The 23,341-nt window shown below is 43.7% G+C and overlaps 1 protein-coding gene across 1 annotated transcript in view; it reads left to right on the top strand.

Moving 5' to 3' along the window:
• LOC106660327 (protein turtle) overlaps window positions 1-23,341 on the top strand; it is a 111,426-nt gene that overhangs the window by 43,987 nt on the left and 44,098 nt on the right. The window contains exons 2-3 of the mRNA XM_023461993.1: window positions 12,728-12,869; window positions 21,181-21,389. Of these exons, the coding sequence (XP_023317761.1) occupies window positions 12,728-12,869; window positions 21,181-21,389 (351 nt within the window). The remainder of the gene's footprint in view (window positions 1-12,727; window positions 12,870-21,180; window positions 21,390-23,341) is intronic.

Raw genomic sequence — 23,341 nt, 5'->3', positions numbered from 1 at the left:
ATACGAGCTGCTCGAGGGGAGCTCGTGCAAGCGCGCTCCAACTATAGTGTATATTCTCTGGCAGCTTCCATACTCCATGCTCGTGTTGCTTACAGATGCTCGTGCTTAGCAGCGGCAATGGAGCCCAACTTGCTCTCTCTCTCTCTCTCTCTTTCTCTACGTCTTGCCAGTTCGGAAGGTCTTATGCGAGTGCAGCGAGTTGCTTTCTCTGTCTCTCTCTCTGTCTCCCTCTTTCGTCGAGACCTTGTGTTAGACAAACTACGCTATGCAGCTCTCTCTCTCTCTCTCTCTTTCCCTGTTGTGTACAGTGTTCACGCACAAGAGTATATACTTGGCCTTTTCACTGCTTTATGTACTATGTATATACATATACGTATCGCTGATGCAGCCTTTGTTTCTCCGTGGCCTTTGACTCGTCGTCGTCATCGCGTCGTCAACGACTTTGTGCACTGCTGCCGTTGCCGCTGCTCACGCCAAGTCTGAGCAAATTTCCTCTCTGCAACTCGTCCAACCATACGCACGCATACACGTACCCACACACACACATACACACACACACACACACACACACACACACACACATACGCGCTCAGTCACCTAGGTTGTACGTAGGAATCTCTCTTTCTCGCGTGTGTGAGTATCTATGTAGACCGGAGAGCTTATGCAGTGCGCAACAAGAGTCTACTGCAGTACAGGAGAGTAAGTCTCGAGGGTTGTTGGGGAAATCAAAGAAAAAAATTGTTCGCTTCGCTTTTCCTTCTCTCGTACTGAGAAAGAGAAAGAGAGAGAGAGAGAGAATAGAGGCAGACAAGAAGAAACTTACCAAGTCGCTCTACTGCGTGTTCGCCGAGTTGATCTGCACGCGCCCAAGTGCGTTTTGCTTGATTCTCGCTCTTTTCTCTACCTGCATGTGTGAGGGTGTGTATTATTCGAGCAAAGTACACCTTTATATTGCATCCACGCGCCCGCCTGTGTAGTAGCAGATGGGCGTACACATACAATTTCTGACAAGACTTTTAAGCCCGAGAGTTTCCTGCATAATTAAAACATCGCATAATGAACATTTTGCCAAATTACTTTATTCGCAACGCCGAACGAGCGTTTCATTAATGGCCTGAACAAGTAAATTATCGAAAATTACTTGATTCGACTGGCATGCTTATGGGCGAACGAGCTCGAGCGGGCTGCAGAGGCAGTAGCAAATATTTTACAACGAAACGCGCATCCGTTGCTTCACTAATCATTCCAATGGGATTTATGCATTATGACTGTGAGTGACGCGCCAAAGCCCAAAATGAGAATAGCTGGCGTCGGCCGTTTATCGATACGCATAGAAAGAGAGAGAAAGCAACCCGATGCCGCCACCCAACGCGCATATTTAAATACCAAATACATCGAATTTTCCCCATTCTTAGTGTGCGTAATAATATTCATGCATCGATGATCCACAAATATAGCTATCACTCAGTAATGCAACCAAGCTGATGTATCGCTGCAATTAGCAAAATATTTGGTTTTTCATTTAGTCTTATCGGAGTACTATTTTTGACTCATTAGCGCATTTTTTAAATTCTAACTCGTATAAAAGATGCGTAGATAATTTACAAGAATTATGGAAAACCTATTTTATTTACTCGATATCAAGCTCATACATTTGCAAATGACAATATTTTGTCCATAACGATATAAATATTAAATAAACTTGAGTTATTTTTTAAGGGCTATAAAAAACCCAAGTCGTAGGGGCTGAATAATAAATAAGTATAAAACATATTACGTAATATATGATTAAATACAAAATACGCTAGCCTAATGAAAATTGAGCTAGCATAGTATTGACGTGTAAGGTATAGAGTCTAGAATCCATTAAAAGGCGATCGAGTCTTGGCAAAGGCCGTAGCTCATCTAATCAAGCTGACCCAATTATATTTTATAAATGTATTTATAGCTTATATGTGTATAAGTGTACGGTTAAGTAGGTAAACGTGTGTAGATACACAATTTATTCGCAAGGAAACGAGGTAATTTGGTCGTCCATCCCCCCTGCTCCGCGTTACTCGGATACGCGACGACTGATTGGGCCGCAGTGTGCAGGCGGTGTGCAGGAGATGTACAGGAGGTTGCTCGCACAAAGCTCAGCGACGCAGAAGGCAGCTAGCGGCGCTTTTTTCCGACACCCATTGCTACGTAAGACAAGTTTTTTGCTCGCAGCATCGCTTTTCTCTTGGCTGCTCATCTATCCCTGTCAAGCGCTGGCTGGGAATGGCTAAATCTTTGCCTCTGGATACGCAAGCTCTACGTGCTGGGCTTGGAACAAAAAAGGTCAGCCGATAACGATCGTCATCGAAGGAACGAGTTGTCGTCGCGAGCATCGGATCTGCCGCACATTGGCCAGGCCGAGGCACGCGGGGCCAAGAATTATCGCTGCGCAGTTTCGAAACTAGCTGGCGTTTGCATCGCAGAGCAGACCGTCGCAATTCCTGCCTGTGGCCGCAGCTCGGAACTGTACGTGGCCCTTCCATGGACAGCTACGGGGCTAAAGCTGCGAGTACACAGTGGAGTGACTGAATGGACGGCGAGTCGATCGTCGGAGCGTGCGGCCCAGCAGCTTCGTGCTCGAGCTCGCTCGGAATGAAATGTGGCGCCTCCTCTTCGAATGCAGCTCACGATCGCGCTAGTCACTCGACTGGTCAAGCGTCTTGGCCGAATGCTGTCCGACGCCTCTATTCATGCGCCGGTCCGTCCTCTAAGTGCGCTCGAGACCGCGGCAGTATATGCGGTAGCGTTTGTGCGTCTGCAGCTGCTTGACTCGCATTCGCGCCTCAAAGACGAAAAAAGGCCAAACGAACGTCCTAATCGCGTTGATTTATCTTTTGAAAGAAGAGCTTTTGTGCCCGACTGCGCTTGTCCCCGTGGATTTTGGCTTCGGAAATTTAATTGCCACTTATATCAATAATATGGTCCCGAAGCAGCAGGTTGCGGCTCGGTTAATGCAGTAAAATCGTTACATTATGGACACTAATATACCTTAATACCCTTTCAGAGGCCAGCATCGGGCCTTTAATAAGCGCCCCCTGCTTTTGTAATTCAGCCGGGCGCTGGATAAGCGACGTTGAATTATCGCGATTACGGCTGGAGCGCGCGAGCTCGTATTCAATAATAATGCAGTGGTGGGATTTTGGCGCTCGATATTTACAGCGCGCGACGGCGGCGAGCATCGATGTATGGCGCGCGCCAATCGCAGCGTCGATCGCGAAAAAAGCGAGCGCAGCTAGGCCGACGGCTATTCGCATGCAGCCTGCAGCCTAATTAGCTGTACAATTATGAATCCATCGTTGTTGTTTTTCTTGCCGAGCTGCCTCGGCCCTCTAGCCGCTCGTGCGGTGCAGCGGGCCAGCTTGAGAGTCGTGCACGATAATTCGTGTAATACATATAATGCATTTCCAATATCACGGCTCAACGATTGCCGAGCTTAATTGTGCGAGCCTTTCGTAGTAGCTGCGTGCATCGAGATTTCGAGTCTCTCCGAGCTCACGATCAGCACGAGAGCAAAGAGAGAGAGAGAGAGAGAGAATCACGCGTAGTTATTTTCGAGGTCACGCTTGTCTGGCTCTTGCGCGGCACCGATACTTGCGCGCATGCACGAGTCGGTGTGCGTGCATAAAGTGTGTATAACGGGGGCTATACACGCAGTAGTCCCCGATGCACAATTGTTCACCCTTAACGAGGGTATTACAGAGTTACGGAGCTGTTGCAACTCTTATGCGGCCACAGCATATACACATGCACGCAGCAGCAACTACGCAACATTACTCTAATCTTGGAAATTGGCTAGCGAGATAATACGAATATGAGGGTAATAACGTTGCGAAGCGACGTGCGCACATACAGATCTCGGCTGTTCTGTAGCTCGACTGTGGCTCTCCGCCCTGCGCTACGTAATAATACATTATTTATCCGTTGCTGGCGCGTGTGCATATTTCCAAGCCTGGCGGAAAGAAAGACGTGAGTCGCGCACGAGCCACGCCACGCCGCCGCGACAGCTGAAAGAGCAAATTTACATAATATCCTAGCCCAGCGATAATCCAGCTAATCCTTGGCAATCTTTGTACGAGAGTTAAACTTGCTTGTGACGCTCAGATTTTACCGCTTCTACTCCCTCTCTCTTTCTGTCTCTCTCATTTTCTCTTTCTCTCTGTCGCAGTAAGCCTCACAACCAGCTCGATCATCACCTTGTTTTATATATATATCAATTTAACCGAGCTTTATCAAATTCTTTGCGCAGTCTCGGCTTAAATTTATACGTATAATATGAGCTCGTTCGTTGACACGATGAATAACTTGGGGGCATGCGCAGCTATTCCCAAAGGCGATCCAAGAGTGACAAAAGCCTGCCAGTAGTATATCGCGCGCAGCTCATGTGTACAGAGTCATTGTACGTAACGAGATTATAGCCACGTCTTTCTATGCGTGCCGCAGACCCAACTTTATTCAAAATGATATTAAATTTAAAAACTCCAGCAGCTAGACACATTTCAGTTCTAGTGATTTTCCGCCAGGGAAAAACGAAGGAAAAGACCGATTTGCCGCGTGGTTGAACGAACGTCTTGAAACTACTCTGTGACGTGCTCACGACGCGAACCGGAGGCAGAGAGAGGCAGAGAGAGAGGCAGTCCGTAAAATTTCCTCGACATCAATCCACGTGATAGCCTGTTTGGCAGGTCGTCTGAAGAGCAACGCGAGAAAAAGGAACTGAAAAAGGGAGAGACGATCGCTAGGAAAACCATTGAAAAGAGAGCGAAAATCAAGGCAGCCAGAAAGAAAGAGAGAAGAGTCGATCTCGCTGGCTTTGGATGAAAAATAGAAGGCGAAAAAGGACAGCGTTTAATCGATCGATGCAGCTGGCAGGATCGCGATGCACAAGAGGCTTTACACGTACACATGCGAGCACACATGGATACAGTGGCAGAAAAAGAGAAAGATAACGCGAGATAGTTGAGCGGTTTATTTATCCCCTTTGTTGCGGTTTTATAGGACACGGAGAGTAGAGCCAATCGAGCCGGTCGAGCTTTGGTATTCTTGCCCCTACACCCCCTATCTCTGATCAACGTCCATTCGGGATTAGGGCAACTATCTACGCAAGGCGTGCAGCGGTCGCGAAGACAGATCGCGCGCAAAAAGCCCTAAGCCGCCGGCCGACTGCCCAGCACCGGCTATAATGTATACCGAGTCGCTCGGGGCCGAGAAAAAAGGTATGGATAGAGCAGATGGACGTATCGAGTGGTCGTGTGCCCGAGGCATTAAAGATTCGATGAAAACAACAAGCCGATCGCGCTGCTATTATATACTCGACGCCTTGTCAATTGCGATCAGCTCGACACCTAATGGAATGGTCGGGTAATCTCGTTATAGACTTTAGCCGCCCGCCCCCCTGTTACATGCTGCAGCTAGACAGCGCGTGCTCGTTTCCGCCGTGTACATTGCTGCGCAGCGTACGCGTATATAGATGGAAACGCCTGGCACGGATGGCCAGATACAGTCGGGAAGAGCGTCGTGTCCTGTCTGATAATCGCCAATTCCAAAGCTCGTCTCGCGTCCAGGTTCGCGTTGCAGGTGAAAAACAGAGATTCGGAGAACGCAGGGCAAAAAGCTTACGAGTCCGTCCAGCCAACCGATGCCATACTCGTTTTGCTTACTGGCAGTATCTACTTGGCCTTTTCTATTTCTCCCTGTACTTGCTACAATGGATTATTCCGTAGCCGTCGGTGTATACCAGCCTGCGGGCTACCTCTAGCTCTTAGCTACATGTGCATGTACACGTACATTGAGATAGCTATAGAAATGAAGAGAGAGAAAAACGTTCATCAGAATCGACAACCTGTAGATACTTTGGCCTTTCACTCGTCTTATAGAGCTCGATTGGAGTAAAGAGCTCGAATCGTTCGACCAACAGAAGGGAAAAAACGACGAGAGGATCAACACTGGACAAGTTGGAACTTGCTACTGGCTAATGTTAAAGCCCAAAAAGGGGCTTTAACCAGCTGCGCTACTGGCTAGCGGGCCGCAGACGTGACAACTATCTCGAGGATTACCAGCTAGAGAATGGCAGAAGAAAAGAGAGACTAGTGCTAAAGACGACTTATCGGTCATCCGAACGAAATGTTATCCTCTATATAGCTCGCTTCTTTGGAGCAGTTTCCTGACCCCTGCCTCCCAATGGCAATGCCAACTTTACGAATCTCGATCTACTCTCTTTCTCTCTCTCTCTCTCTCTCTCTCTCTCTCTCGCTCCGATGAAATTGGATTTAATCGATTTTACCCAATGAAATATCTATACTAATATTCTTTTTGGCCATTGCGCTGTGATTCACGAGCCGAAGCTGCTAAGAAAGGACGTTTCCCGAGGCTGCAGGTCAATTCCGAAAGGTGATTAGCGAGCCCGATAATCAGCTTTTTCTCCTATGAATCGTCGCAGCGACACTGGACGGTGCCGGTAGCAGCAGCTAGCCTGCAGTAATTTATACGATGCTACGCTTTTTCTCATATTGCTCGGCCAACTCGGCAAAATAATTCGTCAAAGTTTTTCCGAGGCCAAAAATGCAAGTAGTTTCCACGCTAGCTAAGAAAAGAATGGCATTTTTACAATTGCCCTATACATATATCGGAGAAGGGAAAGGAAGTAATCTGCTGCTGCTGCTGCTACAGCCGCTGCTACTGAATACTCGCTGCGGTGTTCGGATCAAAAGTTTTATTGAAAAGTTGATACTTTATGTAGGTGCGCGCTCGGAACAGTTTTATACTCACTTGCTCGAAAGATTCCCCATGTGTCATTGCGAAAGAAATGTTGCAAGTTCCTATTCTTTGCTCTTGCGATTTATATGATAATAGTAATTCGATAATATTTCGAAAGTTATGATGGGTATTTACGCCTCGGAGCTAGCAAGTCCAAGGAAGCTCGAGCGATTGAGCGCGCGACTATTTTCGAGTATTTGAACGAGCTTGGAGTATTTCCTTATTATTACATGTACTACGAGTCGAGAGTCGAGAGCAAGCCGTGCGAGCATTTACGAGGGTAGAAACAAGCGCCACTTTTTACCTGCGGCAAAGTGACACTTTTTCATATGCGCCGTGCTGACACACTCTCAAAGCTTCATTGAAATTCGAATATGGCTCCGGTGTAAAAATGTTGGCCGATAACGTCAGCTGCTGCAAAGGCTTCGGAGCTACCTGCGCATAACTGTATACCTAGATAGGTATATATGCAACGACGAGCTATGCATGCATGTATAATGTATAATGTAGGTGCAGGCAGGCCCGATACCGTAAAGCGACTGGGAAATATGATGGAATTTATTTTTATGAAAAGCTCCGTCCGGGCCACTCTATTTGTATTCGTTAAACGTGTATTTTATACCGGTGCTCCTAAACCGCCGGGCCACTGATAGCTGTGCGCGATAGCTCCTCGTCCCATACATAAGTATTCGTACGTGTCACCGTCCATGTTATTGACCTATGTTTTTTATTGGCTTCTTAAAGGCCCTACGAATAAAAATCGCCAATTTTACTACATGACAGAAGCAAATATTATCACTGATTAGCTTGTTCACATTCTTTCGGCTGAAATATTTTAATAAAGCTAGATATTTTTAGCCCGTAGTTTGCGAGGTGTATGAACCAAGCAACGTCGCCTCTTTGTTCGTAACAATATTAAATTATTTACCCGGCCGGCTGCTGTTTTTACCATGAAAAATGTAACCGTGATTTTGCTTTCAAGCTACTCTTTCCATGTTTTTCATAAAACCCGTCGAGACGAAATTTTCTAGGGCTAGTAATTGAATCATTAAAAAAAATGAAGAAGAACAAGGCGAAGAAGAGATTAAAAAAGGGCGGAAGAGGAGGGAGAAAGGGAAAAAGTTCGAAAATAGTCGATAAAGGTTCGGATGGTTAAAAACTGCGAAAAGCGGTTCAGATCCCAGCCACATTTCTTTTCTGCTATTAGGTTTTCTACCGGAAAAAAGCAAGGATAAATTGTGTCCGTGTTCTTTGTTCTTTCTTCTTCGTCTCTGCTTCGACCGCAGCGCTCATTAAAAAATACTCGCTCAATCTGGCGAGGCAAGCCGAGCGCGGTGGCAGCCGCACGAGCTTCTTTCGTGTATTAAAGTATAGGTACATCGTGTGACGCGCTCGACTTGGCTTTCTCCTTGGCATTAGTGTGTATTAACGTGCGTGTGCACGCGTGAGCTGCGCCGCGTAATGAATTCCTAACCACCCTTTTTTCCGGTCTCTTAGTGCTTTTGTTCTCGTGCCTGACCAACGCGTCGGGCCTCATTGTGTGCGTTAGTTTGCTTCGCAAAGTTTACAGGATTATACCGGCTAGTGCAAGGATACGCGCGCGTACACATACTCACGCTCACCCTGTATACATTATTAAGTGCTTTCCTGCTCCATAGACTCGGCCGAGCTCGCTTTCTCTATTCATTATACCTTATCCATTTGTTTTTTTTTTTTTTTTTTTTTTTTTTTTTTTTTTTTTTTTTTTTTTTTTTTTTTTTTTTTTTTTTTTTTTTTTTTTTTTTTTTTTTTTTTTTTTTTTTTTTTTTTTTTTTTTTTTTTTTTTTTTTTTTTTTTTTTTTTTTTTTTTTTTTTTTTTTTTTTTTTTTTTTTTTTTTTTTTTTTTTTTTTTTTTTTTTTTTTTTTTTTTTTTTTTTTTTTTTTTTTTTTTTTTTTTTTTTTTTTTTTTTTTTTTTTTTTTTTTTTTTTTTTTTTTTTTTTTTTTTTTTTTTTTGTTTTTTGTACAATATAACCAGAGTTGAGCTTTGTAAAAAAATAAAAGGTACTGTAATTTTTGCCAGAACTCGCGTACGTGTAACGAGGTCTGGCGCACGTGCTAGAGCCGATACTCGCAAAAATACATCAAATAATCAAGAGATTTGTTGTACATATAAAGGAAACGTTTTAGAGGAAGAGTAAAATTCAATATCTAGTTGAAATTCTTAAGATAGTGACAATAAATTCAATCGCAAAGCAAACACGACAGTAGGAAAAAAAAGGAAGAAAGTTAGAGAGAATGGGGTGGTTCGATCGTTTCCAATCTCGAGCTGGAACACACAGGAACGTGCTTTTGCGCGCGTGGGCGATGCACACAACACGCTCTCTTTTACTTCTCTTTTCGCGTCTCTCCTCTCCCCATTTCTCTGCCTCTCTCTACCTCTCCGTTATCCTTGCGACGATGTATACGTCTATAGCCGAGCTCGTGCAAAAGCACGATTCTAGTCCGAAAAGAAAAATACGCTATACGGAGAAAGAAAATATATCGCAAAGCTATCTCTCTTGGCCTCGTTGTTGCTGCTGGCGCTGCTGCTGGCGCTGCTACTGGCGCTGCTACTGCTAGTCCGTCGTACGTGAGATCGAGCCATTTTCTCATACTTTATCCGCTTCTTTTCCTCTCCTCGATGGCCAATCGAATAATTGCAATTTACTCGAGGCTGAAGCTTGCACGATTATACCGACGAGGTATTTGCGCTTTACGACGGGCGAGAATCCCGCTCGAGTAAAAAAGACAGCTGCAAGTGCGGGCGCAAATCAGCGGCTCGCTCCTTATTTCGAGGGCCGAAAGCGCGAAAAACAAAAAGAAAAACAAAACTTAGATAAGGCAGGTTAAACGCGAATCGCCGTGGAAGGAGAGAACGCGCGTGCAACCTCGGCATGTTACAGAGGTTATTAAAAGGGCGCGCAATGCACGTCGTGCTGGAGCCTCGAGCGAAAGGCACGCGACAGTTTTAGCGCGCCGCGCAGAAAAGACAACTCGCAAGCATGTGTACACGTAAGCGCGTTCCTCGCAAAATTGCATCGCCTGGCACGCATTTACCTAGGCTATGGCTAGAGCCGTTGGCGCGTACGCGGCTGCATAGGTGCAGTTAGAGCGAGGCTTTAACGTCGCCCCGTGCCCGCCGCGTGCACCGCTCGGCGGCACGTGCTCGCTCGGATATTACGGCCGCGCGCGAAGAGTTGGTCCGTAATTAGATTGCGCCTGCAGATACGTGCGTGCCGCGCACATAACGCGCGCCAACTCTCCCCCTGCCCGCTGCTGCGTTGATGGCCATGATTTGTATAGCTTCTTTTCTTGTTCGAGCGGATCCTTTTCCTTTTTTCAAAGTGCCGCGCGCCTCGGCTAAAGGCGTGATTAAGCGCCGCGAATTCGCGATGCAACTAATATATTTCCACTTGCTTTTCCCTGTCGCTATATCGTACCTAAAGCTATCCTCCGCAAACTTTCGGCACCCACAGTGAGCAAAGTTATCTTTTTATCGCCCGCGATGACGTTGCTCGCTTCGTTCTCGTAATCATTCAAAATGTCGTGTATCCAGTGCAAGAAATATGGATTAATAATCAGTCGCGCTAATCATAATGTAGGCAATTCGTAGAGGCAAGTGGACGTGAAATACGGAGGCAAATGCCAAAGTCGCGCTCGCAAACTTCCTGCTCGAGCTCATATCTGCCAAGAAGCAAGAGCTCGGCTGCGCGTAGCGTGCCTATACGAATTAGCCAAGCGGCCGACGAGTATTAGCTCTTGGCTGCACATAAGCAGTAATTAGGAGCTCGCAACGAGCTCTGAGTATTCATCCATTTTCGGATCCTTCTGGCCATGCGCACGAATCTTTGACGGCTCCTGCGCGAGGGACTCGTTCCTCTTTTGCATCAGCAGCCAGTCTTGATAAACTTTGATAAACTCTCCTCGCTCCTTCCTTCAAATTCTCTATCGAATGTTGCTATTCTTTGCTTACCTTATTGTAATCTAGCGCCAGTCTCCTACTCTCCTTTGCACACGCGTATAAGCACGAAAACTTGTCTGTACACACAAAAACGCACACGTACGCGCGTGCACACATACAAACAGCTGCGCGGACTCAGTCAAACCTATGTCTATGTCTATAGTATATTGTGCTTATTGTGCTGCGCTGGCAAATCGATTTTCCTCGTTCGCATTGAGAGCGAGTTTCGAACTTGTTCAAATACATCCAAGTAAAATATCATGGGGCTTGTCGACCAGCTATATACGAAGTCAAGTTGCTATACAGACTCGTTCGCTGCTGTACAGTGAATCTTTCGCGCAGCGATGGCTTCTCTCTCGGTCTCTCTCTCTCTTTCTCTCCTCTTCTCTCTGCGTCATCGTCTCGTGGACGCCAAGTTTAATTCGCTACCGCCGCACTCGATCGATGTTGACCTGCGAAATACCCCGCTCGGATCTCGACATCTTACCATACCTATACGTAGTATATATACTCGTGATATATAATGAAATAGTTTGATTTCGTCTCCGTTTTTTTTTTATTATTATTATTATTATTCCGATGGCTAAAAAATTTATCGATATCTTGGGAAAGCGTAAATATTTTTTTGCTCGCTCCTTTTTCGAGCTAACGCGTCGATTTATGGCGTCTCTTTCGACACCGTTGGAGAGTTATTTTCAAAATCTCTAGATGCTGCTCTACCCGCGCTTACGAGCAATTTATTTCGATTGTCCCCTTTCTCTCTTTCTCTTTTTGCACTTTCCACTGGTGCTATATGCGCACATTGTGTCAAAGTACGTCGATTAATTTGGCAACTGGTGCCGTCATGTCATTCCAGGCCGCAAGTCTGCAGCTGACCGCAGCAAATTTTTCCGTCAAAAAATAAGAGCTAAAAACGAACTAATATATCTCGTTGATTATTAACATGCTAAAGAGGTTCTCGCTAAAAAATACATAAGGTACACCGGGGGCTCGCCAAGTATACATTTAGGCGTTGGCTAATGAAAAAAATAGGTTCGGTGCAGTCGTTGCGGGATAATTGCGTGCGCGCCTACGAGCCGTATACGGTACGCAGAAGCGGCTCGACTGCGAAGCCAGAAAGGGGGGCCGGATTCTGCCTGGTCCGTAAGAGCGCGGCGCTTGCCAAGTGGCGACGAGCTGTAGCCCCGGCTATTGTTCGACCGTATTCCGCCGTGCGCTGCTCGCTATACATAGGCAGTACTGACTATAAGGTGCATATACCTCTTTGTTCGAAGCTGCAGCGGCAGAAGCAGCCTCTGCTTCGGCCTAGCTACTTCGTATACACGTCCTATGCGTCCGAAGCGAAGCCAAGCGCTGCATATACATGGCCGGGCGGCCGGACACGTAGGCCAGGGCAAAGTACGTGCTGCTGTTATATAGCTGATTTAACGAGGAATTGCGGCCCGCAGCGAATACATCCTAGACCTTGTAGTCGCCCACTCCCTCTATATATCTTAGCCTCGTACTGCACCTTAGCTACGTTCAGCCTGTAGCTATATATACGCATATCTATATCTACTATGTACGCGGCCTATCCGAGCACACACTTGCGGCGCGATAACTTGACGGATAATAACCCTGATGCATCAGCCATTGGACATTCTGTCGTCGTATAACTACTTGACGCACTACGTGCCGCATCTCACTCCTTGTCCATATTTCTTCAGCTCTCATTCGCGTATGAAAATTGTACGAGCTTGCATCTGGCGAGTTCGCTTGAGGAGAGACGATAAGTCGACATTTTTTGGGTGAATTAGGCCCACGGGCTATTTACTAGGCGTTTTCACTTTTCTCACACACGACGTTGTGACATTTAGTAGGGGCATGTTTCCACCGAGTCGTACATGTGTGAAATCATCCTTCCTCATAGAGGAACATGTGCCTGTACTAATCGACCAACCATTTGTATGTTTCAGTGCCTGTTCAAGAGGTCACGGCGCTGGTCGGTGAACCAGCCTACCTGCCTTGTGATATAACTCCAGCCAAAGAAGGCGATACGGTTCATTTGATCCTCTGGTTTCGTGAGGATCGCAACGGGACATCAGCTTCCATTTATAGGTAATATATCTTTTACTTTTTTATATTTTATTTCTCTTTTTCATTGATTGTTCGATACTCGATGGAACGCTTTATTTAGTCGAATCACACGCGAAACTAGTTTAACTTTTCGATTTTCTTTCGGGCAAATATAAGAAAAAAAATTTCGTCTGCCTTTCTCAAATTTAGCCCACGGCAAATTTGACATTTTGCCATTTATATGGATAAAATGTACGATGGTTCTTCGTATGAAACAAAAAAAAAGATGAAAGAAACGTATGGTTCATCGAATGAAATGAAATAGATTCTGGTCGCCACCGAAACGAAATGAAGTGCAAATAAAGACCGTGTACTCGCTCGGGCTAACCTTTATTGCGGAAAATTTCGTGCCAGATAGAAATGTACGCGCGCAAAATCGCTTAACGAACTTTTGAGGAATAGTGCACAAACTTCTCTTGTTGGAATATTTTTTACCTTTCTTGCGCTCGCGTACGTATTTCCACGCGATGAATAATCAGACAGGTAGCTTCGTGGTTTCAAATCACATTTTCGCTTATCACATTAGTACTATGTAAACTATCCATGATACTTCCCGCATTCGTACATTTAATTGCATTTTCCAACTCAATTGTACAACTACAAAGTCGAAGGAGGAAAAAATGTAACGGCAAAGAGCAAATTTAATCCATTGAAAATATATATTGTATGTAATATACGCAGAAAATACATTGTAAACAATGCACTTTTCAATAAGGCTCTTTTATAATAGATAATAATAAGGAGACAAAGCTTAGCATTGTCATGAAGCTGCTTCCAAAGTATAAACAATATTCCGTACACATAAACTGAGAAAATAATACTCGCATTGCTCCTTGTATTGCTGCTGCCGTCCCTTTTCTCTGCGAAACAATTTCATTGTAAATTAAAATTCTGCGTAATGCACTGACAAAAGAGCTAGGCAGCCGTTAATACCCGACTTTATTGCACATTTTTATCTCGATGTGCGATTCTGTTTCTTTTATTTTGCTTCCGATTCGAATAAAAGTCACAATATATATCGATTGAGACGTCAATTTGCAAGGCAGGAGGCACTTTAAAAAATGAAAACACCAGTTTGATATTTTTATTGCGAAAATATAAAATCTAAACCGTTTCGCCAACATTTGCGAGCGTGTAGAGCGAAAAAAATCTGCCAACAATAGCATCATCATCATCATCGCGATTAAACCACAACAGAAGTAGTAGCAGCAGCAGCAGAAGCTACAGTAGAGGGTTATAATTTGGCGAAGAGCTTCTCTCTTTTTCCAAAAATACTAACTGCGCGCGCACTTTGGCAATTAACGAACACAATGAGGAAAAAACTATGTCGGCCGGTGGGAAAAATATCGAGTCAGTCTGGCAGTGTTGCTTCGCAGAAGTAACAGTAGCAGCATCAGCGGTGGCAATGGCAAGAGAAGAAAAAGATATAGGCAGAGGGCAACGAGAAACGAGTATATAACATAAGCAAAAAATAAAGAAGCAAAAAAGAATGAAAAGGAGAAAAAGAGAGAAGTAGAGGGGAGAGGTACTCTGGGAAATCTCGTCCTAGTCGCTAGTCGCTGCTGTTACTGCTGCCTGTTACTGTCGTCGCGGCCTCTTTTCTTTCTCGACTTTTTCTTCGGTAGCTGCACTCCACGAGGGGGCGGCGAGAGATGCATGCTGCACTATAGCAGTTTTATCTCAAAAGCTCGCAAGCTTCAAGATCTTACTCTTCTATTCTTTTTTAACTCACCTGAACACGTGTGTGAGTGCGAGTGCACGCGTGTGTGTATTGAACGAGCCGAGCTGCTTTCTTACGCGCGTGCACGTGTATGTTTGTGCGGAGAAAATAAGAAAAATTGATCCAGAAGGGGTTGGCGATTTTTCGTGCGTGTAAAACCTATGCGCACCTTTTATGTAGGTTCGAGTACTCGTAAATTGCAGACAGCTTGTAGTCGCGCATATACGCGCTCACATCGAGTTGGCGATGCTGCTACGCTGACGTCGAATTCTCTCCTTCTTATTAAATTCAAGAATTTATTAAAAAGAAAGCTCGTACTCGTGAGTCTTATTTTCCACGAAATTCAAAAGTCTACGTAAGCATATTGAATAAGTTCAAGCGTAGGCTAAACTAAACAACCATAAAACGAAGTTTGAAAAGCAAATAAAATCGAAAAGAAAAGTCCAGCTCGTGCAAAACAAAATTGCAAATTAAAATTGAATGCATTTTCTGATGCAATATGGAGAAAGGAGGAAGGGGGTATATAATGGACAGAAACTACCCTTTGTAACGTCGAAACTACATTCCGTAATGCAGCAGTCGCTATCCGACTTCAATATTTCAGATATACGAGACTTTTCCATTTCCTGACACAATGTATACGTAGGCGCGTTGAAAAAAGTGACTTTTGCAGAGGCTAAGAAAGCTCAAGTAAGCAAAAAGCTTATATACAGCGGGTGCACTGCTGCCGCAGCCGCATACGTGTATGAAGAAAAAGACATTTATCAGATGTGTATAAGAAGCATAAATAAATAGCTTCGAGCTGAGATGGGGTGAGTGAGGAAGAGGAGGAGGAGAGAGCGAGAGAACTGTATACAGCTGACCGCAAGCTATATTTTACTTTCCTACGTTTCTTTTTTCGCTCGCTTTTTCTGCGCTACCGCGAAAAGGTATGAAACAGTAGCCCGAAGGTGCATTGTTTCGAGGTTTATTATATACGTCACTTATCAAACCTGTCTTTCCACGTGTGTTTTCTCTCTTTCTCCTAGGTACTGCATGTACTGCGATCTAGTACGAGAAAAAGAGTTAGATGTGGCCTGAATAGAAAGGAATAGAGAGAGAGAGAGAGTGAAGCAGCCTAGGTTGTAGTAGTATATTTCTCGTTTTGCCCGCGAGCGACGTCTAGCCCTTCTCTCTTTATTTTTCTTCCTCTACTCGTAACACCGTCGGCGGCGGCGGCGGCTCACTCCCGCGCGTACACTTTTATCCGGGTCAGCTGCTCTCTACATGTAAAGAGGCCCTTCTCTCTCACTCTTTTTTGCCTGCCTACAACGTTTAATCCCACTTCGCCCCCTTTCGCTTTTCATTACTCCATTTATTTTTTTTTTCTTTTGGATTTTTTCTTCCTGCCCACGCTATTCCTACCTTTTTTGACGTGAATCTTCTGTAACAAAATGAAGAAAATCATGTTCTCCTATGGCGGCATTTATTTTACCAAGCAATGCGTTTTTACTTTCGACTGGCATCTCGCGCTTGTATGAGCATATGTAGATCTATACGTGCTCTAGTATATATATAATTAATCGATTAGAGTTGAATAATGCGCGAATTCTCCACTGACCGTTTTCATTTGATTTCTACTCTTGCAGACTTTCTCACCCTCCCCTTCTCTCTCTCTCTCTCTCTCTCTCTCTCTCTCACTCTCTTTCGACTAATAACCACTCGATATGCAAATTGAAATTGTGTCTAGTCAGGAGAGGGGCCATTATTGCTTCAGAAAGCTTGATCGATACGTATGTATGTATAGTTATATGCATAACCGCGTGCCCTACATGAATTTTGCATATTGAAATAATCGTAAATTTCTACAAATTAATATTGCTTCATGCCCAACTGCTAGTAACGATAATATTATTGCTCCATGCCTAAAATACTAATTATTCTAGATAGGTGATGATCGTCTTATTTCTTTCCCTTGCTATATTTTTGTCATTCTTTTGCTTTTTTGCTATCTTTTGACCGACAAATAAATCCGTTTCATTCGCAGAGTATACCAAATTGAAGTTTTAATAGCTCAGTTCACCTTATGCCTCGTTGATACGCTATGCTCTCGAGTACACATGCACACGCACACACACTCTTTTCGCTTGAAATATTTTCTATCGCCTGCCCTGAGCATATAGCTGCAGATATAGAGGCTCGGACGGGAAGGGGCGTGCATCGTTGCGCAGCTCTCTCGTATCGCCTTTTTATCCAACTCTCGCTAACGTACGTATATCGTACGTATACACATTCGATATGTTACCCGGTATTTCCTCGTATCTCTTTGCTCCCGCTTCTCTCGGACTTTTCTGACTCTTTTTCGCCCTCTTTTTTGTTAACTGTTTCGCGCATCGTCAATTGGATCCACCATGCTGCGCTACTCGCATGCACGCATACATCGAGACTATACGTCGAAATCAAAAGCTGTAAAAATTTGACGTTTATGTAGCCCGGTCAAACTTAATATTTCGATGACAAGTCGTATTCCAGTGAAGCAGAGGTTTTATTGTATTTGGGTGGCCCAAAAGACGAAAAAATACCCTAAAAATCTTGATTTGTTGCTTTTAAAAATTATGCAAAACTCCCCTTTTTCACATTTTCATTATATCTTGAGAACCATTCAAAATATTGTGATGTCAAGATTTTTACTGTCTTGTATGGGTGCTAAAATACATGGGATTTATATTTCATGGGATTTAATTATAATATGACTAATTCTATCACCGACAATGAAATGGGCCGCCAAGCTCAGCAAAGACGGTAAATTGGGCTTATATAGCCGTAGATCGAATGACACGAGTGCAATTTTACAATTCTTGTTGCACTATTGGTAAAACTACACACTAAACTCTGATAAAACTTTTCCATATATTCATTGATAATAGACAAACCAAGAAAGCTTTGACCTTCAATGAAAGATATAAAACTAAATTTTCGTGAACTTTGAGCAAGGCGTCTTTTCGTACTCTCGTACTTTCGTACTGGAGTCTTGATGACCTGGTCGTATCTGTCTTTGGCTACTTGGTACGTGCTGTGAGCTGACAAATTTGAGGTTCCACAGTACCCAAAACGGCTAGTTGTTTACCGTACGTGTTTAGCAAGATATACGTAAAAAAATATTGTATTGCACTCTACAAAAGTTACAGTTGAGGCCACACAAAGTGATTTTGTTGCGCCAACTGAGAATGTTGTAGGTTTAACTGCGAATTTTGTATACAGTAATAAAAGTCTAATTTCGTTACCCCAACTAAATATTTTGTTAACGCTGATGCAACTTTTCGTTGAAACTTTTTCTCACTACCCTTCGCTTCGTGGTTTACGCAAGAGTAATTTCTACAATTTTCGCATTAATTTGTCCGATTTTGGGGTACATAAAAGTTCAAGGTATATATTAATGTTTAAGTTTAATATTTAAACTTCCCGAATTTGCTTGAATAAACTCAATATTTCGATCAATTGTTTATTCAGAACTGTTTGATTTTTTTTGGAATTCACGTATGCAAAAATGTACACTATAAATCAGTAATAGTAATCCCATACAGAGTCGAATTTTTCATTTATTGTTTGAAGTCGGGAGTGTTAGTTTTTTTTTGCTATTAATTAATCTTGAATGTAAAGATCATAGAAGATGTAAGTTTGAAATTTCTCGAAGCAATATGTAGTTTTCAATGAACTCAAACGAGTATACCGATAAAAGTCAAGCTCTTAATTTATCTATTTTAAGATCACGACAATATTTCGAACAATTGTTTGAAAAAAATTGACCTCGATTTTGAGGAATATTTTTGATTCTTTTCATTTAGAAGATCTCTCAACCATGACTTGAAAAAAATCAGCCTTATTAAAGCTACTTTGACTAGACTAATGTTGCGCTGCACGTAGGAGATGTACCCGATGTACAACGAAAATTGATGTCCGACGTAACTGTACATTGTGGGGCAAGCGAGTCCATATGGTCGTATCATCGGTGCAGTCGCATCTTCGGTGCAGCTTTATATTTATTCAGAGGAAAATTAATTACACCGACCGCAGGGCGAGAGTCAGAGCTAGAGCCACGCACTCGAGAGACGAGTTTGCAGGTCGGGCAAAACTTGAGCCATTCGCTGTGAGGGCAGCTGAGCTATCTCAGTCCGTACTCGCGGATGAAGCAAAATAATACGGTCGCTGTTTGCGTCGTTCATTGGAAACGAGGCAGTCCAAACAAAGCCACAAGATGCTCGAGCCAGCTGCACAGTGGAGACTGGGCGAGCTGCAAAAGTGAGCAGCATCGGTCCATGTATAGAGAGAGAGAGAAGGCAGAGCTGTGTAACACGAGTCAAGCAAACACACATCGGCGAGAGCACGGCAAACCCTTTGGGAAGCAACGAGCCAGGCCTACGTTAGGTATAACGCGATGACGTCGCTCGACGCTAGCTGCGATGGCCCTGCCTGCACTGGGCTGCTGGCTGGTGGTTTAGTTGCCGAGTGGCCAAAACTTGGCGCTCGTCGACGAGCTACTACTACTGGATTCTGCATTCGAGAGTTTGGCATGAGCGTGGTGGCGGTGGCGGCGAAACTTCTTATTTATTTAAAAGCGCCGACAGCTTTTGCTCGTCTAGCGCACTATTCCTTGCTTATATTTATACACAAATACGTGCTATATACGCGCACGTAGCTGTATATGCCAAATTTACACGAACATCGCCTCGACTCGCGTTCGCAGCTTGCTCGTCGAGAAAGTTTGCTCGAGACATTATAAGTGCGAACTTTGATACAGCTCTTGCGTTTGTCTGCGCAGCGGCTGCGCATAAAGGCGCTGATATATACAAAACTGCATCATTAGAACTGCCGGCTTAATTGAGCTATCCGATCGAATAAATTGCCATATCAAATTAAGCCATTCGAGAAGTCGACGAGCAGCTCGCCGCTCCTGTTTCTTTTAGCCTGCGCCACGGCGTAGCCAGTACTGCAGCTGTCTGACTCGATAATATTCTCATCCTGGATGTTGATCGAATTAAGAAAAAATGTGTCCAAAAGCCATGAAAGCAGCCGAGTAGAAGCCACGCAGCGACGTCGCTGCTTTTGATTGGCGTACGAGTGACCCGACGCACGCCTGACAGCTGTGAAATTGTTATCTGCATATGTAAGCGTAAAAAACCTGACGGATTGTTTGTAATCCGTCACGTGCAAGGGCCGCCGCTTGGGTGCATTAGGGATGAAAGCTCAACAATATGATTATTATAACACGAGAGCAAGACAGGGCAAACGTGCGTACATGTCTATATATATATAGAGCGATGTGCATTAACTTGATGAAATGCTCCATTCAATTAGTATGTTGAGTAATTTTACTGTAATACATTTATGTATTATCGTTTCACTTAACATCAAATTGTAAGCACGTCTAGCATTTCGACAACAGGGCGTACCCATAGCCATCGTAAATGGGAGGGAAAGCGAAAGAGCTGGAGAAAAAAAGTCATACTCGTGGTTCCGAACGGAGGGAGTGAGGCGGCTTGTGCAACTAATTGCTTCGGTGTCGATTCGACTTTACCCGTAAATAAATGGAAAAAGAAGAAGAAAAAAGGGTAGCTATGTACAATGCGGATGCAGCGCACACACGTATGCATGAAAAGTCTCCGCTGCTGGCGTTCACTGATTTCGCAGCTCTGCACGAACGTGGTGTGATTGAATGTTGGCGCGTTACAATACGTATTAAGCACCCAAGGGGATCGCTTGTTGAGTCGAGCCGCCACCGCAACCAGCAAAAGTCGTTGGCATACAGGCCAAAAGTTGCTTTCCTCTAGTGCCGCCGCGTATGGAGAGCAAAAAAGTAACAATCGATTCGCCAGCTTCGTCGCTGAACGAGCTCGAAATCAATTAATTCTAGCCTCGAATGCCCATAGAAAAGCTATAGAGCACTGAAATTGCAGCCATAAGCGCCAGATATGTATCGACGAATTAATTTACAAATTGAATAATGCATGCGTGCGTGCGTGCGTAAGCACAGAAGCAGCCTATAATACATCGATACACGAGCGCCCGCACGTCTCTATAATACATCACGACTCCCAGCTAATGATTATTCGCCGAGTGTAATGAGATAAATCGTTGCAACGAGGAAAAAATGACAAAAATAGTCGAGGCGAGCGATAGGAAAACAATGTTTGGTGCGGTTAAAAAATGCATAACTACATTACTTCGCCATTATCGAGCGTAATAATTTGAAATTGGATGATACCGTGGTCTCGTTGGCAATTTGTATCGAAGGAATTGCCTATCGAATCAACGCGTACTCGAGCTCTCGCAGCCACTTGTCCGAGCGACGACCGAAAGAGAGATTATGCTAGTGGCTGACTATAGGCGGATTATACTACTGATTATACTACTGATTGTACAAGTTGGTTAGAAGATTATATAACGCCCGGCTATATGTACTTGAAATTCGTGAAATTGCAGCCATGTACTACACTAGCGTTTCTGAGTGATTGCATCTGTACGCATATATCTGTAGCTATACTATTATTATTATATTATATATTGTGGTATTATAATGTGAGCTTTAATTTGCAGTGTCGATGCAAGAGATCGCGATCTGACGTACGCCGAAAAATGGTCGGACGACGAGGCCTTCTCGACACGAGCCACCTTCTTGCAGGACAAGCAGCCGGCCATGCTGGGAATCGATCACATAAGGGAGGACGAGGCGGGCATCTATAGGTGTCGCGTGGAGTTTCAAGTTGGACAGACGAGAAACTCTAAAGTCAATTTGTCCGTAATTGGTGAGTAATTGAAATTCGTTGCGTGAATTATAGATATCTAGTGAAAACTTTTCCTGCGCTTGTTTACATTGAGCCTATGAAAAGGCCGACGAGAACCAAATGGAAAGCGCAGTAAAAAGTATATCGCGTGGCTAGTGTGCCTCTATGTGTTTAACCTAAGTTAGTAAGTTTGTGAGTAGATCAATCCAACAGCCGATATGTTTTATACGTAAACTATGTTGAGAAATTTTTCTTTTTCACCCAAGATGTACGACCGAAAAAAACGTCTGCTTGAACGAGTTTCCTTCAAATGTTTTAAAAAACTCGAGTCCCAAAAAAAAAAAAAAAAAAAAAAAAAAAAAAAAAAAAAAAATGGAACTCTTGCGAAGAAAGTCGAAGAAAAGTATTTCTCTTTTTGAAACGGTTTCAAGTTGCGACACGAAGTGATTGTCAGCTGCTGCAAGCGTGAAAAACAATATACGTAGAAAATAATGAGTGATTTGCGGAAAAAAGAAAAAAGTATGCAATATAGAGTAATAAGCCTCGGAGAATTACGGCGCGCATTGACGTTTGTCCAAATAAGGATGCATGTTTGAAGCGGCTCCGCCTCCGCCGGCTCGATGCGTATGTATAATACATCTTCATCCGCTATTCTTCAGCCTTAAAAGGTGCGTTTCTATCGAGCCAAGCATATACGCGCGCGTACTTACATACCCTCTCGAACTTATCCAATCTTCTCCCTTTGCGTATTCGCCGCACGTAAATAAGGTCGATGTATGTACGAGAGAAAAGAAAAAACCGCCCCTAGTCGCAAGCGTCGTCGATGCACTACTTTTTCTCCCGCTATATATTATGGATTTTTTTCGTTTCTTTCACTCTTTCCTCATTCTTCTCGCTGGAAAGTTTTCATTTTATCTTGTGTATAATAAGACCTCATGTATAATAAATGCGCCATCCGATTAGATAACGCTCGCGAAAAAGTCGAAAAGGTGTCGTTTAAGATTTTCTCATTCCGCGAAACGAAAGTATTTCGTGCTCTATCTTATACTCGCGACGACATTGGCCACCGCTTCTTCGTTTTATTATATTATTTATTATACGCTTTTTACGACACTCGTATATATCGCGCGTATTCGGGGGGGCAAGGAAATAAAGATAAATAACGCTTCGATGCGCGCAGGACAGTTCCATTTTCTAAACTCGTCGAATGGACCACATAAGCGCTCGAAATATTAAAAATAACGTTTGATATATAAAATTTGTGCCAAGCAAGTTGTGTAGCATTTTTTGCTCGACCACGAAAAGCTATTTCTCTGATATTATATATAAATTTTTTTATGTATGAGACTGTAGCAGGAATTTCTTATGTGTCATTGTGCAATGAGTTTGATGACGAAGCCGATCGAGCTTCTCGTTACATTATGAAGAGTTTAGAACGGGAAGGCAAATTGTCGAGCAAAATGTTCTTGACGAAAATTGATTCTAAGCCGATCGAAATCTCGATTAAGGAAAAAAGGCGAAAAAATAGCTTGGTTAAAAATCGATAAATCCGTAGCAGCCGCCGGATGATCCGCCGTTAAATCAAATCTATTGCTCGTTCGTTCTGGTATTAATTTTTCGATTAAAACTCTAAGCGATGATTGAGCAGATACGTGTCGCGTATATTGCCCCGACGCTCAAGCTATATGCATAAAATGAAACTCGAACTAATTATAAGAGGCAATTTCTCGTTAGAATATAATTTCATAAGCGACGCACAGCAGCTTCACAAACTCTTAGACACTCTTCAAGTAGGCCATGCGCACCTACACGCTCATACTCGCGCATCAATACAATATACTCCCGTTATATACGTATGTATATATTGTTAATCTATTATAGTATAGCTGTACGAACACGTGTCCGTTATTCATCTTAATTCTACTTAGGGCTGCTTATATTATAGTGAACAGTGTGTATGTGTATGTTTGCTA

Source organism: Trichogramma pretiosum, unplaced genomic scaffold, assembly GCF_000599845.2.
Source record: "Trichogramma pretiosum strain Unisexual culture from Peru unplaced genomic scaffold, Tpre_2.0 scaffold27, whole genome shotgun sequence".
In the NCBI taxonomy this organism is placed as follows: Eukaryota; Metazoa; Arthropoda; class Insecta; order Hymenoptera; family Trichogrammatidae; genus Trichogramma; species Trichogramma pretiosum.
The sequence above is the reverse complement of the archived record's forward strand: the minus strand, read 5'-3'. Positions and strand labels throughout refer to the sequence as shown.